Here is a 19540-nt window from a genome sequence, read left to right on the forward strand (position 1 = left end):
AAGCAGCAGCGAACGTAACAGAGCAAGCAGCAGTGAATGTAACAGAGCACGTAGCAGCGCAAGTAACAGAGCAAGCAACATAGCAAGCAGCATAGCAAGCAACAGAGCAAGTAACAGAGAGAGAGACTAGAAGCGGCCGTAGAACAAAGAGAGGAGAGAACCGCCAGCCTCAGCGATCGACGTCAATTAATTCGTTGTCAAATTATTTTTACTCAGCACAGCGACCATTGCAATCATAACCAATCTTAAATAATATTCATAAAAAAGACTAAATAGAACATCGGAAAACCCGGAGCCTCATGGGACCCTAAAAGGATTGGTTCAAAAGCTCCTTTCTCTTGGAATTAATAGTACTTGAAAGCCAGGTGTGTATATATACACATATATATGAATATATACAAATCTATCTAAAATCTACCTATCATAATGATCGGGTGGTAAAATATTGTCTGCAATCTATTAGTTATGAGCCTTCTTAATGGTTTTCCATTAGCAAATTTCTCGTATCTTCCAAATTTTGTGGAATTTCGCCCTTCATGGGGGCCTGTCTGTCACGTTCCAAGCATTTCTCGAATCTTCTTCCTGCTGTTTCCAATGAGCTTGGTAGAAACATCTTTGGGGACTGTGCTGGAAGATAAAATACTTTAATTTTAGTGAAGACCAAAACGGGAACAGACTTCCATCAACAGCCGTCAAAGCTGTTTATAATCCATTTTCTGTTTTGGGAGGCATAATCCCCTTCCTGCTTGAGTGGCAGCATTTCGTCACCCACTTTGACCTTTGATGGCGTGAATGCAGCAATAACCAGATCTAGGAAGAAGGCATTAACCTGGCGTGGGCTCTACGGCCTGTCATCTCCAGCGCCATCATCAGCTCCTTCCCCATCGCCATCCCCATCCGCATCTCCATTTCCAGCCCATCAACATCATTGCTGTCGCCGGTCGCCGGTTGCTGTCGCCTCAACGATGAATGACAATTTTGCAAATGGCTTTGGGTGCATAATTTATGCAGATGCAACTGCAACGGCAACGGCAACGTTGAGCTGCAAAACTGGCAGCATTTAACGCGTTGACTATTAAGGCGAACTTGTTATGCCACCGAGGAAAAGGGAGAGGGAGGTGGAGATGGAGAGGTGCCCCCAGCAGTGGCAGTGGCAGCGGCAGCATCGCCCATGCATATTCAAACGCCATAATCCCAACGGTATTTTAATGCTAAATGCTTACTCACTCACAGACAGAGAGAGAGAGAGAGAGAGAGAGAGAAAGAGAGACCCCAGACGAGAAAAACCCGTTTTTCCAGTAATGACCTTCGGTGTTGTTTTATTATCACTCCCGCTTCCGCTACGCCCCCTGTGCCCCTCTCTCTCCAAAACCGACTCCATTTGGAGCTCTCTTGGAAATTCCGTTGAATCCCATAACAAAAGCCAAAAGTTTATGTTTCTGCCGAACGAACACAAAAGTTCTGTTTCTATCCTCTGCTCAACCACCATCGGGCCCCACTCCCATGCCGGCTAACACCCATTCCGGCTAACACCCATTCCGGGCAACACTTGAATGGATTTGCCAATCTTTCAGCCACAAGTGGAATTTCTCTCGAAGCTAATTATCTCTTCAGAGCATTACCAAGAATTAAAAGTCACTTTCGAATCGGAATCAGAGTCGATAAGCGATAATGTTGCACTTGGGGGGAGGGGGGGCCATTCTCCGTTCCACCTGCAACTGTCATATTGATTGCCATTTGAGTTTCAAACGCTAAAAATGCAAATAGATACAGGTCTAAGGCGGCCTTGCAGCGGTCACACTTTGCGAGACACAATAATTGGCATTAAAAAATTAGATTTACAGCCAATCCCCAGACTCCAGTCTAGAACAAGTGTGCCATAAAAGCCAGCCACTTACCACTTGGCCAGGTTAACCTTGATGAACAAACAGTTCTCTCTCTCTCGCTTAACCCGTACAGAGCTCCGACTGCAACTTGGTCTGCGCCCAGACCGGCTCCCAACGGAATGACAATAAATATTTTCGTCTGGGGAGGACTGAGGTGTGGAGGGTGGTGGTGTGCTGTGGGGCTGATCGATTAACTGCCCCGAAATGCCAGGCACTTGAGAGCTGGTTGCAGGCTCATGAAATATGAGCTCGACGTGCATTGAATTCGGGTCATTGGTTGGCCAAAACCCAACCGATGGAGGGATAGCCGGCGCCTTAAAACATTTTGTAATTCGATTTTGAGCGCGCGCTCGCCTGCCGGCCATTGAACTGCCACCGATTGACGACAATCTCAAACTCAATTTTTATGTTTCCTTTTCTTACGGATTGCTTAATATCTCCCTTTGCAGAGAGGAAAAACCGGACAAGCCAGCCCCAAGTGAGCCAATCGATAGAGACAGGGAAAAACGTGACAGTGGGGCCAAAAGTTCAAGCAGGTAAGAGGGAAAATTTTCACACAGAATGCAAAAATGCGTAACCGAAACGTAACTTGGTAAGCGCCGCTGTTGTTGGCTATCTATAATTTACACTTTCGTTGCATGTACAGCAAAGTGGCAGTGGCATGCCAATTGGCAGGGCTCCCATCCCATGCCACACAAAAAAAGAAAAAAAAAACACTGGTAATTCGAGGCGACTAACAATGTGTTGTCAGGTGTGGAGAGGCACTGGGGATGGGTCCCAGGCTCTGGCAAACACCAGGAAGAAATTCAACCACATTGCTGTCTGGCAATTGACTGGAAATGGCATGCAAAGATTGCAAAATGCAATATGTCGGAGTAGGAATAGGAATAGGAATAGGCCAAAACAATGGCTGACGGGCCTAAACGGCAACATTCAATCTATTGTGTCTTTAATTATGAACTTTAATTGCTTTAATGTGTGTTTGTGTGTGTTAAATGAAGCACAAATTATGCGAATGCCAATGAACTCTTCCTCCAAGAAAGTTTCTTGGGAAAAAGTTTCTACAGATCATATAGTATATCTAATGCCTAGATAAATCTAATTTCATAGAAAATTTATTGTACAACTTGGCCATAAAAAGTGTAAAAAGAGAGGCCACTCCATTGTGGCGTCACAATTGAATAGATTTTCAGATTTACTTTTCTTCAAGCTAGAAACAAAAGGAAAAACCGGCCAAAAACAAAATCCCCAGCTGCCACTGCGGCATCGTTTAGTCTGAGAGATTTGCTTTCGAATGATGGCAGACAATAAAACTTTCCATTTCTAACAAAATTACGGCTACACTCCGGGCCAAGACCAAAACGGTAGGAAAGACAGAGGAGGAGGAGGAGGAAACAAAGCAAGACAAATTTATCCACTTATCTGATTTTGTTGTACTCATCTCTCATTTCGCTTGAAAGAGAATTTATTTTACGGGAATTTCTCTTCTATTTTTAAACCCAAGAGTGGCATAGTATTTCTTGGGGTATGATGCATGCAACAGGCACAGGAAGACACTTAATGAGTCCCACATTTTAAAAGATATTTAGTTCAACTTCCAATCGCTCAAAGATTGGGTAGTCAGTGGGTATCCCTCTAGTCGATAGCTTTCGTAATTGTCGCTGCTCCACCCACTGTCTGTCTGTCTCCCCTGTGACTCCATGGAAAATCTTTTGTAGCAACAACACCATTAATGTTGCATGTCAGGGCACACCATTCTCCAGGTGACATGTTGCACACGTGTGCGGCCAACTTGCTGCCGCCCGCCCGCTGATTTGTGGCACCGCGTTTATGTGGCGGAACTGTTTATTAATTAATGACCGCATTTCGGGCCCTGATTCTGTTGCTGCTTTTTAGTGGGTAGCCAATTATTAGGTGCTAAATTGTTGGCCCAGCAAATGGGTTAAATGAGCCCCAGGCATGCAACATTCTCAATCAAATGGCGGAGCAGTAGCAGTCCTCCCACTCCTCCTCCCAAGCCTCCTCCTACTCCTGAGAAATGTGTGGAGATCTCTAATGGAGGGCGAAATGTCACTCCACATTTATCGCCATCTGTTGCAAGCCTGTTGCTGCGACTGCGTTCCATTTTAGAGATGGAAATGGACTGTGATTTTCTGCGGGTTCGTGCTGCAAGACCATCGGGGAGATATTTCTACTGCAATTTTTTTATGATTTATTGCAACCACCTTAGAGCATGAATTTGACTCACGAAAGCGAGCATTTTCGACCATTTTGTCTTCTTGTGAGACGACGATCGAGTACTCCTTCTCCGTGCTTTACATTCCAAGCAGAATATGCCTTGAGTTACGACCATCTACATACTTCAGTAGAAATAATTAAAGGAAAGAACTAAAAAATTATATAATTTTATTTAATTTTTTAATACATTAAAGAATGGAAATTGAAATTTATTTCTGATTTTAATAAAAAATACAATTAATTATTTTTTTCCAATATTTTTATTTTTATTATTTTTAAAAAAATAATAAAAATCAAAGATGAATTTTAATTTCCATTTTTGAATTTTATCTATCTTTACAACAATTCAAGAATTAAAAATATTAAATTTATGATTTTATTAATAAAAAACAGAAATAAATTTTAATTTCCAATTTTTTAATTTGAGCATTCAAGAACTAAAATTTTTTTATTTTTTATTTTATTAATAAAAAACAAAAATAAATTTAAATTTTCATTATATAATTTTATCTGTTTTTACAAAAATTCAAGAATTAAAAATATACTTTTTTTATGATTTTATTAATAAAAAACAGAAATAAATTTTAATTTCCATTTTTTTAATTTTAATTTTGATGTATAAATATTCTAGAATTAAAAGAAAGATTTATTTATGATTTTTTAAATCAAAACTAATTGTTATTATAAAAATTATAATTCTTACGATTATTAGTCGTGAGTGTAAGATCCTGAATTGATCCGTTGTGGACCATCTCTAATGGTTTTTATCTAATGGCTGCCTGTCAAAATGATAATGGTTTCTTGTGTGCGGCTGCCTGCCGCTAGATGGCGGTCCGCGATAAGCAGCTGCCACGAGAGAGGCCCGAGTGGCGTGGAATGCCTCAATTGAAAACTGTCAATTGTCGTGGCCACATGCCACTCCACTCCTCTTTGGCTATCTCTTGGCCATTTTCGGTGTAGGCGCAACAGTGAAAGTTGTGGCCATGGCTAGAGGCAGATGGGGATGGGGGCCAAAAGAGAGGGGTGGGTGGGGAGGCCGGTCGAGGGGGTAATTAATGCCAATTAAATGTCAAACAACGGGAAAAACAAACAACTTTTGTGCTGGGCGTGTCCCTGGTGGCAGTGGCTGTGGCAGAGAGACAGCAATTCCATTCCATTATGCTGACCAAACTTTCGAAAGGCTGCACTGCACTGATTAATTAAAACCAAGTTCAAACAGGGGTTGGGGTTGGGGTTGTGGTTTCGGTTGCAGTTCAATTGATTTAATTTCCCACGAGCCTGCCTTCAGCGTTCAGCGTTCAGCCATCAGGCCTGGATTCCCCCAGCTTTCTACCACGAAAACAAAAGAAGGAAAGCGCATATTGCCCCCAAGTTGCAACGTCGCTTGACTGTGTGTGTGTGTGGTAAGAGCTAGGAAAAAGTTATTTATGATTATTTAATGCATGCCTTGTGCGGCAGGTTCATTGCCCAAAGACAAGACTCGACGCGACTCGACTCGACTCCACTCGCCAAATGCAAATGCAAATTGATTTGCGCGCTTTGCCCTGCAGTTGAACTTACGTCAGCCGAAGACACCAATCTGCCCCGCTGCCCCCTGCCCCTGCCACAGTCCAGCAGCACAGACCCAAGCCCTGGCCCAGCCGCAGCACCTCTTTCTCTTAGCATTTCTCTCGCTGTCTCTGCTAATTGCTTGTCGCTGTCAACATGTTGCAGTTGTGCCGCTGCTGTTGTCACATCTTCCATTGAACTTTGAACTTGGCTCAGGCCTCACAATGGCTTACTGACTTTCTTTTGTTGTGCTGCCACATGTTGCCACGTCATTCATCAGAAATGTGTGTGTGTGGGCTTCTGCTGTCTCTTTTGTGCTCGTCTGGCCTTGCGATGCCACGCAGCCAGCACTGCATCCATGCGTATACGTAATATTTGCAAGACTTTTGTGTGGCTGTAAATCCCCCCAAACAATTTCAAAGCATAGATTGTTGTTCTATTCCACAGTACATCTACTCGTACATGTATTTGCCTTTCAGGTCTCTCAAAGTCCGTCCATCGGCTGTTTGTTTGCCTTTTCCAAATGCAATACAGCTGTCGACCTTTGGCATACAATTACATGGGCCTTTCGGCAGACCGGTAGACCGGCAGACCCTTCTCCTCCACGGCACAGCCCCCGCCTAGACATTCGCTTTAGACCGGTGCCAGACATTTGTGTGTGTGTTGGCTGGTTGCTCAACCCAAATTGGCAACTTGTTCTCGTCTCTCTCTCTCTCTTTTGACTCAGTCTCGAATTGCACAGCTTTTATGATTTGTTGCCTTTGCTTTGGTGGTATTTCATTCTAAATTTGCAATAAAAGTCACAGAAACAGCATTCAAAATCCACTAAAAACAACACAAAAACCCACTGCCTTGCCACAAAAGGTCTCCAGATGACTGAAAAGTGTTCAACAGAGGAAACAGGTAGTTGAAGCCGTACCGAAAACCGAATGGTTCCTGGGCGTTTATTGTTCCTGGCCAAGATTGGACGTTTGGAAACCGGAAAGCCTGGGCCCCAACTCCTTTGCAGTTGCAGCTGTTTGGTAACCACAAGAAAAAAACTATGTTCCTGCTTCGTGCATGACTCATGGACAACACTGCAACATGACTGGAAGCTGGAGTTGTGGCTGGAGCTGCGGCTTGACAGGCAACAAATGGAGCTGGCCAGCAATTACAAATTGGCCAACAAATTGGGGGAATGTTAAGCCCAAGCCCCCAAAAAACCAAATTATCCCACGCAACAGGTTTTCCTTTTTATTTGGTTTCTAATGTGATCAAATGAGAAGTTCTCAAAGACTTTGTACGCCTCATAAAACATTTTAACAGCGTGTTATTAAAAATTATGCCAAAACTCTAGAGAGAGAAAGAGGATAGCAACTAAGAGACCCTCTCCTAGGGGGTAGGGGGAGAGTGCCATAAGTTTAGTGGGGCTTTTGTCATAAAATAAAGTTACGATGCCTGCCACAGCTGTTGCTCGTTGCACCCTTGTGGAAGAAGCACACAGACGCGGATACAAAGTGGAAATCGGATGCCGCTCGCCAGTAAGCGACACATTTTGTTGCCTCAAGATGGGGCACGGCAGGGCAGGGCAGGGGTAACTCTTTTTTTAATTAAGCAAGATGTTGCGGCAACACATGTGCGTGTCAGAATGAAAGAAGAAGACAAAAAAGATGCAGCAAAAGGCAACAGGCAACCCCTTCTGGAGATGGTGATCCCTGGGTGCCAAAGTCCATATCGTGAGTGCTTTTGATTTTTCATGGGAGCTGAGTCCGTGCCGTGCATGGCTGAGCAGCAAACTACTGAAACTGGGACCAAAAGCAACCAAGATACAGTTTCATTGGGGAAAACAGTCATTGATATACGGTGTTTCTTTACAGAAATTGGATAAAAAGAATTCTTAGATTATATTGGGTATTAGAAGTAGATTCATAGGAGCTTGTTCTATGCGAATGCCCTGCGCTCTACAGAAGGAGTTCCCAATATTTTGGGATCATCAATTATATAGTCGAAGTGCAATAAGAACTTGTTATATTATTGCTTTCATTCTATCGTTTATTCCGCTAAGCAAACGCTTTATTTTATGAAAAGAATGCAGAAAAATGCTCGAAGTCGAACTGCAATAAGGCCGCGCTTAATCATGTTTGTTCATGTTCGAGGCAGTTTGCGTTCTCTTCTCTTTTTTTCGTCGTGCGCCTTCGTGTGTTTCAAAAACCCGAGGCTCGTGCGTGCTTTACGCCTTCGTGGTCGGCCCGCTGCCATCTCTCCCGACAGAGGAGCACCGACTGCAATTTGGTTGCCTGACAACAACAGTTGCAGTTGGAGCATCAATGAATGCGTTTTCATTTGTTAATCTTCTGTTCCTATGCTTCTGCTTCTGCTTCTGCTTCCTTTTGCTTTATTCTTTTAGACTTCTGCTCACCCCCCTCTCTTGGCTGTACGGCTTTGTCTGCGTCACGCAGCAAAACGAACAACAACAACAAAAGCGCGAATGAAAACGAAGACGGCCTGGGAACTTAACCTTGAAATACACATTGCCTGCTTGCTCTCTCCCACTCTTCCCCTCTCTTTATGACACTCTTTTATTTTCTGCAACACTGAATGGAGGCGAGAGCGGAAGAGAGAGGGCTAGATGTGGGTGCTCACAAGCATAAATTTATGTACAAAGCCAACCATTTGCGGGATTCGCTTGATTAAAGCACTCCCTCTCGTTCGCTCACTCCCACTCACACTCTTTCTATACATACTTCCTTGGAATTTCCTGGCAAGAATGAACATGAAACATTTCACCCCGTAATAAACTGAGAGGCTAAAAATAGACACCACAACTCCTCCAAGGCCCAGGTCCCTGGGTCCAAGTGGTTAATGTATTTTCTGTTGCCTCAGGGAGGGCTTTGAGGTTCATCGGTTTATCGGTTTATCGAGTGTAGCAACTTCAATTAACCCGACATGATAGGCAAGCCCCCCACCCAACCCGACCAGGCCATGACAGGCATTATTGACAGCTTGACTGGAGATTTGTGAGCCTCGTTACTCAACGTAATTGACAGCCCAACATAAGGAGCAGACATCGGGCCAAAAGCCATTGCCATTGGCAGAATATGTCAATCAACTGGCTGGATAGGTACCTGCGGTATGTCTTGGGTGGTCTAGGAAGTACATATAACCAGGAAATCTATTCAAAGACTCTTAAATTCATATTAAATCCGTGCACCACAACCACATTTAAGGGTTTTTGGGGTTACATTAACAGCTTCTTTTCATGTTAATCGCTCAGTGCTTTGGGGGGGACTTTTTTTCCTACTTATAGCAGGTAGTCGTCGACTATGTTTATGCTTAAAAGACTTTCAAGAGCCAGCGGCACTCCACTGATTCTCCCCCTCCGCCATCACTAAAACGTCTCTCCAAACAACTTCTTCACAATTTAATTGCTGCTGTGGACTTTGTTGTTGTTGTTGTTGTTGCTGTGGATGTTGGCCCCCTCCTGTAGTTGTTGCCACACAAGTTTGTTGTATTACCTGTTGACAAAATTGCTCTCCTCTGCCTGCACCAACATCCGGCAAATTCTCGAGAGCTGCCACAACCCCACCCCAGGCAGCAACAACTACTAATGGCAACTTTTGAGTTGGCTTTAATTAAACAAACTTCCATCGGAGGCTAACCAGGCGTGTGAACTAGGAAATTGCCAGCTCAAAACTAATAAATATTTCGCATATACCCGTACAGTTAACGCTCCGGATATAAAACCAGGAGTGGATTAGGTTTGTTGTTAAAAAAAAAAAACAAGTTTTTTTCTAATAAAAGATTATTTTTTGGCTATTTTTTGACCTTTTTTGTTTTTTATAAGATTTCTTTATAAGTGGTAGTTTTTTCTGTATTTTATACAAATTTTTTATAAGTGGGAGGTTGATTTTTATTCTTTAAAAACCTGAAATTTGTTTAAACAACGACTGATAATTCCTAAAATTATTATATTTGGACTGATCCGATAATCCCATAATACTTGGGGCCAATTCTTCGTAAAGATAGCTTTAAAATTTAAAGCAAAAGGCGGGAAAGAATTAGAAAGACAGAAGGATCGGCTGTTATCTTGATTAGGAATATAGGGTATTGTACTACGGATGAACCTTTATAGAACTCTATAAGCCAAAGTCTCCATAAGTCGAACCTTTTATTTGGATAACAATGGTTCAACTTATGGAAGTTCAACTGTAGTACAATGCTCAATGGATGACCAAAATTGTAATGGAATATTCCAGCTTTTCCTTCCACTTTTTTCAAGTAATTCCCCAAATAAAACAGGTGTTTTTTTTTGAGCGACTACTGTAATAAGTTCGTCTGTGGAATGGCATTGAAAATGAAAGGCAAAAATTTGCATTCCAATGCGCATGCTTTGATTTAAATGAATATTGGCAAAAACAGTGTTTGCGTTTCCCACACAAAAACTGAGAGCTCCGCAATTACAAGAGGATTGTATTTTTGTAAATTTAATTGGCCTGGAGGCAGGGTAAAAAGTGCAGGGAGCCGGGTAGCAAGTGTGGCCCTGAACTTTGAGCTGTGGATTTAGCCGTATCATAAAGCTGGCTTATTACGATGGAGTGGAATGGAATGGAGTGGAGTGGAGTGGAGTGGCGTGGAGTCTCTGCAATCAGCTCCAATCAACTCTGCCGGCGCCTAATTGGCCGTTTGCCTTTAAAGGCAACACCCGTCTTGACATTTGCCTGTGTGTCTGTCGCCCACCACATCCGTTGACGGTCCGGGCCGGGGCCCAACCCAGCATTTGGCATTCTTTTTGGCCAAAAACTTGGCTTTAAGCTGTACCCGAGGTCTAAGCAAAAGTAAACAATTCAAAGAGCTTTTGTTGGAGTCAACTGCTGTTTTGCATAATCTTGAGGCGAAGGAGGGCCCAGAACTCTGGCAGGTGTATGCGCATATTTCTATATATATATATACTCGTGTATACATAAAGATAAATATATAAATAAACACCCGAATGGGGGCCAAGTAGTCCGCTGTCTCGGCCACGCATAAATCTCACGTGCAAATGTGGAACAAACTTCGTCTCTCTCTCGGGCATCGCCTCTCCGTCTCTGCGGAGATCTTCCAACCATTCCATCCCATCTCATCTTTCGTTTCATTTCATTTCAATTTCGTGTTTTGGCGTTTCGTTTCGTTTGCTTTCCTCCAGCTTTAATGCGAATCAACATGTGGATGGATGATTAAATTTAAATTCGGTTCTGGCTGTGAATCAGCGGATGGTAACCCACTTTCCGCCTCTCTCCAGTGATCCCAAACATTCCATGGATTCTTCTCTAATGAAAAACCTGCCCCGAAACAGACTGCAGCCCAAAACAGTCTGGCAAAGAACTTTTGTGCGGCCAAAAACCAGTTGGCCTCGATTGGCAGACGGTCAAGCTAACTGTTTTCGGGCTGCCTGCAACCGCACCGCACGGATCCGATCAGATTAAAGCAAATACAGAATGCCAGAATGCAAAATATCGAAATGGGTTGCTGCCGCTGGAATGGAACGGGAACGGGTTTCCAGGCAGTCAGGCAATTGGCCAGATACAAGCGTACTACCACTACCACAGCAGGGACTGCCGTCTGAGAGTTCGCATCGATTAATTTGTAACGCCCACTGACAGTTTTCGCCAAACTGTCTGTCAGTCAGTCAGTCAGTCAGCCAGGTCGTCGTCGTTGTCTAAGCTCTGACCGAGTTTGCAGCTAACGAGCCACGTCCTCTCCTCCAGCATCAGCCACACTGGTACATCCTGGCCCGCATAAATTAGCCATTTTGGTCTGGAGTTTAGAGCTCTTGCAGGAAATTTATGTAGATTTATTTGTGTGTAACACTTTTGCCGGCTGCAGCATTGATATCTCTTTTGGCATCGCCATTGCCGGCCAACGGCGGCATTCCTTGGGCCAGGCCGAGAGACAAACTTGAAAAATAGCCTCAAGATGTTGTCTGTTTTGTTGTTTTCTGTGGCATTCCATTTCAGGTTGCCCATTTGCCATCTTCAGCGGGCGAGCAGGACAAACGTGGGACAAACGACTTCTATATATGGCCAAATGGCCCCCACAATTTGTTGTGTCCTCCGCCGCCTCCTCCGTACCAAATGTGTTTCACTTTTATGCTCAATCATATCCCGGATGATTGAACACTGCACTGTGCAGACGGCTAGGCGATCTCTGATCCGCGGGGCTGCTCTTCCTGAGAATGGGCACAGCTCACTCGCTGGCCTGGCCATAAATAACTGGCCAATCGATGCCGCAACTGCAAAATGCAAATGAGTGAAAGATACAAAATCCAAACAATTAACGAAAAAAAAACAGAAAACTAAAACAGTAACAGAAATAAACGCAAAAGCAATGGCAAACGGTAACCAAACCGCGAGCCCGGTCTACAATTTATGTGTAACAATGCGGGGCAGCAGCAGCAGCAGCAGAGAGAGAGAGAGAGAAACACGGCAGCAACATTTAGCAGCCACAGTTATGCAATTGGCCATGCCATGCTCTGCTTTGCCCCCATATACCCCATGCACCCCTTCCCCCCACCCCTTGATGCCATTTGTTTGCTGCGACCGCATTGCACAAAGCCAAGATTTATGCATATTAACGTCAAGTCAAAACGCTGACCCAAAACTGGAGACCCCCAGAGCAGCGGCAGCACCAGCACCAGTGGCAGTGGCAGGCTCTGGCAGGGGCATCTTCTCCACCAGCTGATGCAGAAATCAAGCGTGGCAACACTTAACAATGGGTCAACTTTCCTTGGGTGTTTGGCGTTGATAAATGTGAACCGAGAGATGCCCCAAAACTGTGGCAGCAATGGGCTCGTTTGTTGTTGTTGCAGTTGCTGTTGTCATCTTTATTGTTGTCTTAGTGGGTGTTGCCGCAACAGCAACCGCACCGGCAACACTTTCCCAATTAGGCGTTTAAATACGTGTTTTTGGGCCCAAGTGACACACATATATAGACACTTATAGCCATACACAGAAGTTAATGGCTTAAAGACATACAGATTGTTGCCTGGTTAGTGCCAGGTGGCAGTAAAGTGGTGCACAAGAAACGCCCCATGAGATCTGATGGGAACAAAGCGGGAGAAAGGAATGCCCAAGAGAACAAAGGCCCAAGAGGCATCCAATACGACAGTCATCATTTGGTGTTGGATAATTGGAACCCCAACAACAGAACTTATCTACATCTAGTGACTACCTTTAATTCGGTGGAGTATTTGCTCTTTAAGATCTGTCAATGATAGGCCTCCCACCGCAGAGAGAGCCATATTTGGTGGATACAAACCACAGCAATAGCTCATAAACAGACATGATCTGTTATAGAGGCAGACAGCAATTGGCTGATATAATCACAGAATAAAGGCCAAAACAGCTGGCCCACATTTCAGGGTAACAGATTGCATTGTAAGAACACATTTTCCCCCATAAAAGCTAGCCACTTAATTGAATTAGTTCACTAAATTCTCAAACAATTCGCTTAGTTTTAGAGAAACTTTCAAAAGATGACGAAGGAAACAATCAGAATTTATTATAATTGTTGATTTTTCAAACCAAAAAAGGAAACCAGTTTGCCTTTGGAGTTATTTTCTGCCATCAATTATTCAGCTTTCGGTCTGTGTGTGGATTTTTGTTTGAATTTCCTTGGTTTTTGTGCACATGTTGCAAGTGCATGCGGCACAGGGCGGTGTCTGGCAGTTTGGAAAGTCATTTGCAGGCAGGCAACAAAATCCAAAAGACAAGAGAAAGACTAACTAACTAACAAAAACACACAGACAGTCGGAGAGTCAGCGATTACCCAACAGGCAATCAGGCGGCAGAGGGGATCTGGTGGGGGCTCGGGGCAAGATGGATGTGACAAAGACAGTTGGTTAATTATGGAGGCTATTCCCATCCTTGCCAAATCAATACAAAAGCCATAAATAGGTGTCCACGAAGTCTGTGTCTTTGCAACATCATCATTGTCTGCAAATTTCAATAATTCCATTATCAAGATGAAGATTGATTGATAAGCTGTTGCCTGGCCAAAATGCCTGTCAGAGTCTGCCTGGGCTGGCAATGATTTCAGTTGCTGGATGACCACATGGCCACCAGCGAGCCAGCAATTGCTGCCTTTGCTGGTTGCCCAATCGAGATATTGAGTCAGAAGCGGCAGGCGGCAAGGAGAGTGAAAGTTAATTGAGGACTTGTGCAATACGTAGTAGAAAGAAAGAAAGTTTTGTTTATGAACCAACAACAGCCATTACTCACACGCTCTACTCGTTACTCTTTTCTTTTGCAGAATATGGCCTAAGACTGTTCGGGAGTAACAGCCAGAACTTGCAACAGCTAAACAGCTAAGAGCTAACAACACCATGTCGTCCTCGATTTGCTCACACTTTACGCAGAATGCTTGGAAGAAGGATCTGTGCTCCAACTGCTTCAAGTCCAAGGACGAGCACAAGGCAGCCGCAGCAGCGGCCGCCTCCAAGCAGCAGCAGCAGCAGCAGGGGGGGCCAGCAGCAGCAGCCACAAACAGCCAGAGGTGCAGCCCAAGACGGACTATCCCAACAAGCACAGGACCCCGGCCAAGAGCATCATCAAGAAGGCCTTTGGGGTGAGGCTGACCAGCAGCAAGTCGAGCGGCAGCCACGGCCACAGCAGCTCCAAGAGCGGCAAGGTGTGCTTCCCCAAGCAACTGCACGAGATCATTGGCTATGGGGGGGAATGGTCGGACGACGACGATGACGACGATGACGATCATGACTTTATGAATCTCGGCAACGAGCACGATGACATGGCCATCACGGAGACCGACGACGAGGAGACCATTGAGCTCAAGCGGATTACGCGTGCCAACACCGATTTCAACATGAACAATGGCAATCTGCTGGGCGATGCCCAGGAGAACATCAAGAAATCGTTCGCGGCCCTCAAGCTGGGCGCCCCCCAGGTGGACAAGGAGGGCAAGAAGCAAACGCTCACCATCAATGTGATGCCCTTTGGACAGCCCCTAAAGGGATCGTCGGCCAAGGCGGCAACAGGGGCAGCGACAGGGCCAGCAAAGGGTGCTCCCCAGGAGAGCAAAACTACGGTGACAGCGGCCACCACAGCCAAGGCCAAGACGGCCACAATAACCACAGCCATCAAGAGCAGCAGCAGCAGCAACAGCAGCACGGTTACCAAGAAGGTAACCACCACCCTTACGCCCACGCTGACCATGGCCAAGGCCACGCCCACTGCCACACCATCGCGGGACGGCAAGGCCAGTCCGCCCATTGAGCGAGCCATGGAGAAATCCCTGCTGGACGAGATCTCTGAGACCCTGGAGCAGAAGCAAAAGCAAAGCGAACAGATCACAGCGGCCGCAGCAACAGCCACCGTGGCAGGTGGCAACAACAACAGCAACAGCAACAGCTCCTCCTCTGCCTCCTCGACTGCCAGCTGCAACAAAATCAAATTCGAGCTGAGCGCCCTGAGCGACTCGCCGAAGCCATTTCTCGACCTTAAGAAGCCCATCGCGCGGAACGCGCCCATAACCAAGGACCACGCCAAGCCGCGGGTGAACGTCTGCCACAAGTACTCGGACACGGACAGCAACTGCTCGGACACGGAGAACGGGGTGTCGGCCTACTACGATGTGGTGGAGACGCAGCTCAGCTACGAGAATCTGCCCGATGGCAAGTACAGCGAACAGGTGGGCGTGGCCAGTGCCGCCCCGGCGGAGAGCAGCGCGAGCACGGCCCACTACTCGAGCTCCCAGTACATCACGGACATGCTGCTCAGCTCGAAGACGCGGGCGGCCAGCTACAACCTGCACGAGGGCAACTTCATGACCAGCAAGATCACCTCCGACGGCCTGATCGTGACCAAGTGCAGCTCGGACGATGCCCTGGACTCCACCGGCAGCAGCTTCGACGGCAGCTCCGACGAGGAGAACGCCTACAACATGATCCGCAGCGAGTCGGACTCGGGCATTGGCATCAGCATCGGCAGCGAGTACAAGAATGCGGGAGGGGCCAAGGGAGCGGGAGCAGCCGGCCAGCTGCTGGTGGAGAAGAAGCTCAGCGCCAGCACCAACAACTCCGACTACGAGGACATTCAGATTGGGGACCAGGCAGCGCCCAAGCCGGCGGTCAAGAGTCGGGAGCTGCACGGCGAGCCCGATGGCAGTGCCGATCCGGACAACAGCCTGGAGCAGAAGCAACAACAGAAGCAGCCACAGAAGGAGCCGGAGGCCACTGGACAGCAGCTGCCGGCGCTGCCCAAGTCCCCGCCGCCACCCATGAAGATGGATGCCCGGCCCTCGTTCCTGCACGGCCTCAAGAAGCCAGAGCTGCCGGCCAAGCCACAAGTCAACAGCAACACAAGCAACAACAACAGCAGTCCTGGGGGAAGCCTCAGCTCGGGGCACACGCCACTGAAGAGCTTCCTGGGGAGCAAGCGGCAGCCGAGCTGCGCCGAGCAGCAGTTCATCACACAGCTGCAGTCGGCCATCTCCAAGTCGAGCGAGAATCTGTTGCTGGCCGCAGCCGCAGCCTCGGCCTCAGCCTCGGCCGCTGACTCAGCGAAAGATGCGGAGGCAAAGCTAAAGAAGGGCAAAGCACCGAATCCGCCGCCAGAGCCAAAGCAGAGCGCTCCACCCACGCCAGAGCGCGACTACAGCCTGGTAGTCGAGTTCGAGCAGGCCTCGAAGGTGGCCGCAACGGAGCCGTCGCTGTCATCGGCCAAGCCAGCGGAAGCGGCCACGTCAGCCAGTGCCAGTGCCAGTACCAGTGAGACATCCGCCGGGGAGACCACTCAGCCGCAGTCCACACCCACACCCACACCCCCAGCAGTAGCCGTAGCGGCGGCCATCAACAGCAGCCTGTATACGAGGAAACCACCGCTGCCGGTGGCGGCCGGAGGAGCACCCGTCATCCGGGAGAAGGATAAGCGCGAGCGGGCCGTCATCAATCCCAAGTTCCGGAGCCTCAACACCTTCGTGATGCAGCGGGCCAATGCGGCCAAGCAGCTGCAGCTGCAGTCCGCCAGCTCGGTGGTGAATCTCAAGCAGCCACTCACGCCGGAGCCGATGCCGCGCAACCACCGGCACCTGTCCATGTCCGAGGAGTGCCTGGCCGCCGCCGGGCTGGCGGACAGCAAGAAGTCGCCGCCGCCGTCGTCGTCGTCGTCGAACTCCTCGCCGCCCCAGAAACAAAAGTCCAAGTTCTCCATCAAGAAGTTCCTTCGCATGGGCAGCAACGGTGGCAGCAAGTCCTCGGATCCGCTGCACAAGAAGGACTCCAGCATCTACACGGAGATCTGCACGGGCGACGACGGCAGTGTGCCCGGCAAGCCGCGACTCGTCATCATCCATCCAATCGACATCAATCCCACGGCTGTCGAGGTGGTCAAGGACATCACGAAGACCAGCGATGCGGTGTCCTCCCAGACGGTGGCCGTCGTCACGGCCAAGCCCCCGGCTCCGCCCCTACGCGCCAGCGAGGGACAGCGTGCCCATGAGGCCAACAAGCCGGCACGCCCACCGCCGCCCAAGAGCGCCGAGCTGCGACGCAAGCAGAAGACCGAGCTGACGGCCACGTTGAGTGGCAGCAGCGTGGACTCTGCCACGACTATGGTGGCCAGCACCGGATCCATCAAGCTGAAGGCCGACAATGTCTATGCGAATTTGGGTAAGTGTTGCACGTTGCACAGGGGACAGGGGACAGGGTTTCTGGGGCACACTGGAAATTCCATTTATTGGACAAATCTGGCCCCAATCCGTGATGCGTGGGCGATCGCATTCCAAAAGAAAGCGTAAGCAAATCACGTTCAGAAATCAGAGCGACCTTCAAAAGTGACAAGCCTGAAGGGTCTCCACTTCACCTACTTCCCGCCGTGGGCCATCCAACTTGTTGACGCCAGAACACGAATGAAATCACCTTAAATGGTAAAAGCAGCAGCACCGCATCGGCATCACGGCTGAAAGTAGAACCCGAAACCAAACTCAGAACAAGTTACGCATTTTAATCAATATAACGGGCACAACGAACACCGAGGGGCTCGCACACACACACACACAGACGGCACACAGAGAGCCACTTATGACCATATCCGCCACATCCACATGATGAGCCACGGAGCCATGGAGCCAGCCATTCAGCCATTTACCCGGCTTTAACTGGGTTAAGTGGCCAAAGCCAGAGAGCAAAATAGTTTAACAGATGAGCGGCGACAACAACAACAACAAAAAATCGAAATGAAAATAAGTCAGAGCCACAGCCAAAGCCAGTTCCAGATCCCAGCCAGTCCAGGTTTTAGGCCAGCTAGCTAACCACATGTTGATGGGAGACCAGAGAGGGAGACAAACATTAGAACTGGTGAAACCAGCGGTGGCCAGAGAGACCAAAGACCGACCCATTTCTTACCGCCTGACACTTTGCGGTCAGTGTGAATGCGGCAAGAACTTGTTACACCTGCTGCTGCACCTGGCAGCCATGAACCGCAGCCATTTGTTGGCCATCTCCGACGACACCGAGCGTCAGCACTGTGCGAATTGTAATTTGGCACGAATTTGGGTCAAAATCGCAATTAGTACTCACAGGTTGTCTAGCATGAGGTGCGGAGAGCCGCAGAGAAGTTATTTGTCGATTTTCAACAGCTGTTTGGCACTGTCCCATGAAGGACAGATTTAAGTAGGGTCTATCTCTGGGGTAACGAAAGACTTGTGCCACCTCCCGACACCTTGTTTTTGGGTAGAGATAGAATTGGAAAAAAAGCCAACAAACATTTACCCATATCTTATATTTCCTTAGGAGAAATCCGCTCCTCGATAGCCCCACGTAAGCCAGAGCGTACGGCCAGCATGAGGGAGCGCGAGGCGCAGCTGGAGCTGGTGCGGAAGCGGGGAATACTAACCGATACTATCTCCATTTGCTCGTCAAACGGTGAGAATGTAACAACGGATCCAACCAAGTTGTCGCTCAAGACGAACAACCACGGACAGGATGGTGGAAAAGCATTGAATATGGCCTCCACGGCCAACAGTCGGACGAGCACCTTTGAGCGTCAGCCGCAGAAGAAGAGCGAGCCGAAGATGGCCATCTCCAGCAAGCTGGAGATCTTCGAGCAGCGATCCAGCGATGCCACGGACACGGCGGCCCAGCGCAGCAGCCTCAAGGATTCGGTGCGCAAGATCAACAGCACCATCGACAGCTATCTGAAGGACAAGCGCGACTATGAGAACCTGTACGAGTTCGTGAAGATGGGCAACGGCAGCACATCGCCCCAGCCCCCAACGGGAGCCACAGCGCCGGCCACAGCAACGATGCCACCGCCACCGCCCACACGCACCAACATCGATCTGGCGGCAGTGGCGGGACAGCGCCTCACCCAAGCCACGCGACGCAACAACAACATCTACTCGGACACGGCCTCCATAGCCAGTTACACGCGCAGCGAATACGGACCCGTGCGCCACTACGGACTGAACAACAGCTTGGGTAAGTGATCCCGTGATCCTATATCGTATATCGGGAATAACGTATCTCTCCGTTAGCCAACATTCCACGGATGATCTCTGCATCGTATGCGGGCAGCGAGGTGGGAGAGTTCGATATCTATGCGCCGTACAGCTACTACGGCAGCGAGGCGGGCGGCGATGTGGCCACGGATATCAATGACAGCGTCTGGGGCATGCCACAGGTAGGTGGCTATTATCTATTTGGATATCCTTTAGTAACTTCTGGTGATTCGCAGGCAAACAAGAACCGCAGCAAGGCCACGAATCGTTTGCGCATGCGCAAGGGACGCAGTGTCGTGCACAAGACCATCGAGGATAACTACACCGCCGTGGTGGTGGCCAATCATGAGGCCCTCGCCCAGGTGCTCGATCAGGTGAGAGTACAACACAGTTTCTGC

At 48.0% G+C, this 19540-nt stretch overlaps 1 protein-coding gene across 1 annotated transcript in view; it reads left to right on the top strand.

Moving 5' to 3' along the window:
• LOC108156895 (zinc finger protein jing) overlaps positions 1-19540 on the top strand; it is a 34500-nt gene that overhangs the window by 13189 nt on the left and 1771 nt on the right. The window contains exons 2-7 of the mRNA XM_033389098.1: positions 2336-2422; positions 13941-14132; positions 14165-17313; positions 18436-19122; positions 19179-19324; positions 19379-19516. Coding sequence (XP_033244989.1) covers positions 14014-14132; positions 14165-17313; positions 18436-19122; positions 19179-19324; positions 19379-19516 — 4239 coding nt within the window. The 5' untranslated portion in view covers positions 2336-2422; positions 13941-14013. The remainder of the gene's footprint in view (positions 1-2335; positions 2423-13940; positions 14133-14164; positions 17314-18435; positions 19123-19178; positions 19325-19378; positions 19517-19540) is intronic.

Source organism: Drosophila miranda, chromosome 2 (genome assembly GCF_003369915.1).
Source record: "Drosophila miranda strain MSH22 chromosome 2, D.miranda_PacBio2.1, whole genome shotgun sequence".
NCBI lineage: Eukaryota > Metazoa > Arthropoda > Insecta > Diptera > Drosophilidae > Drosophila > Drosophila miranda.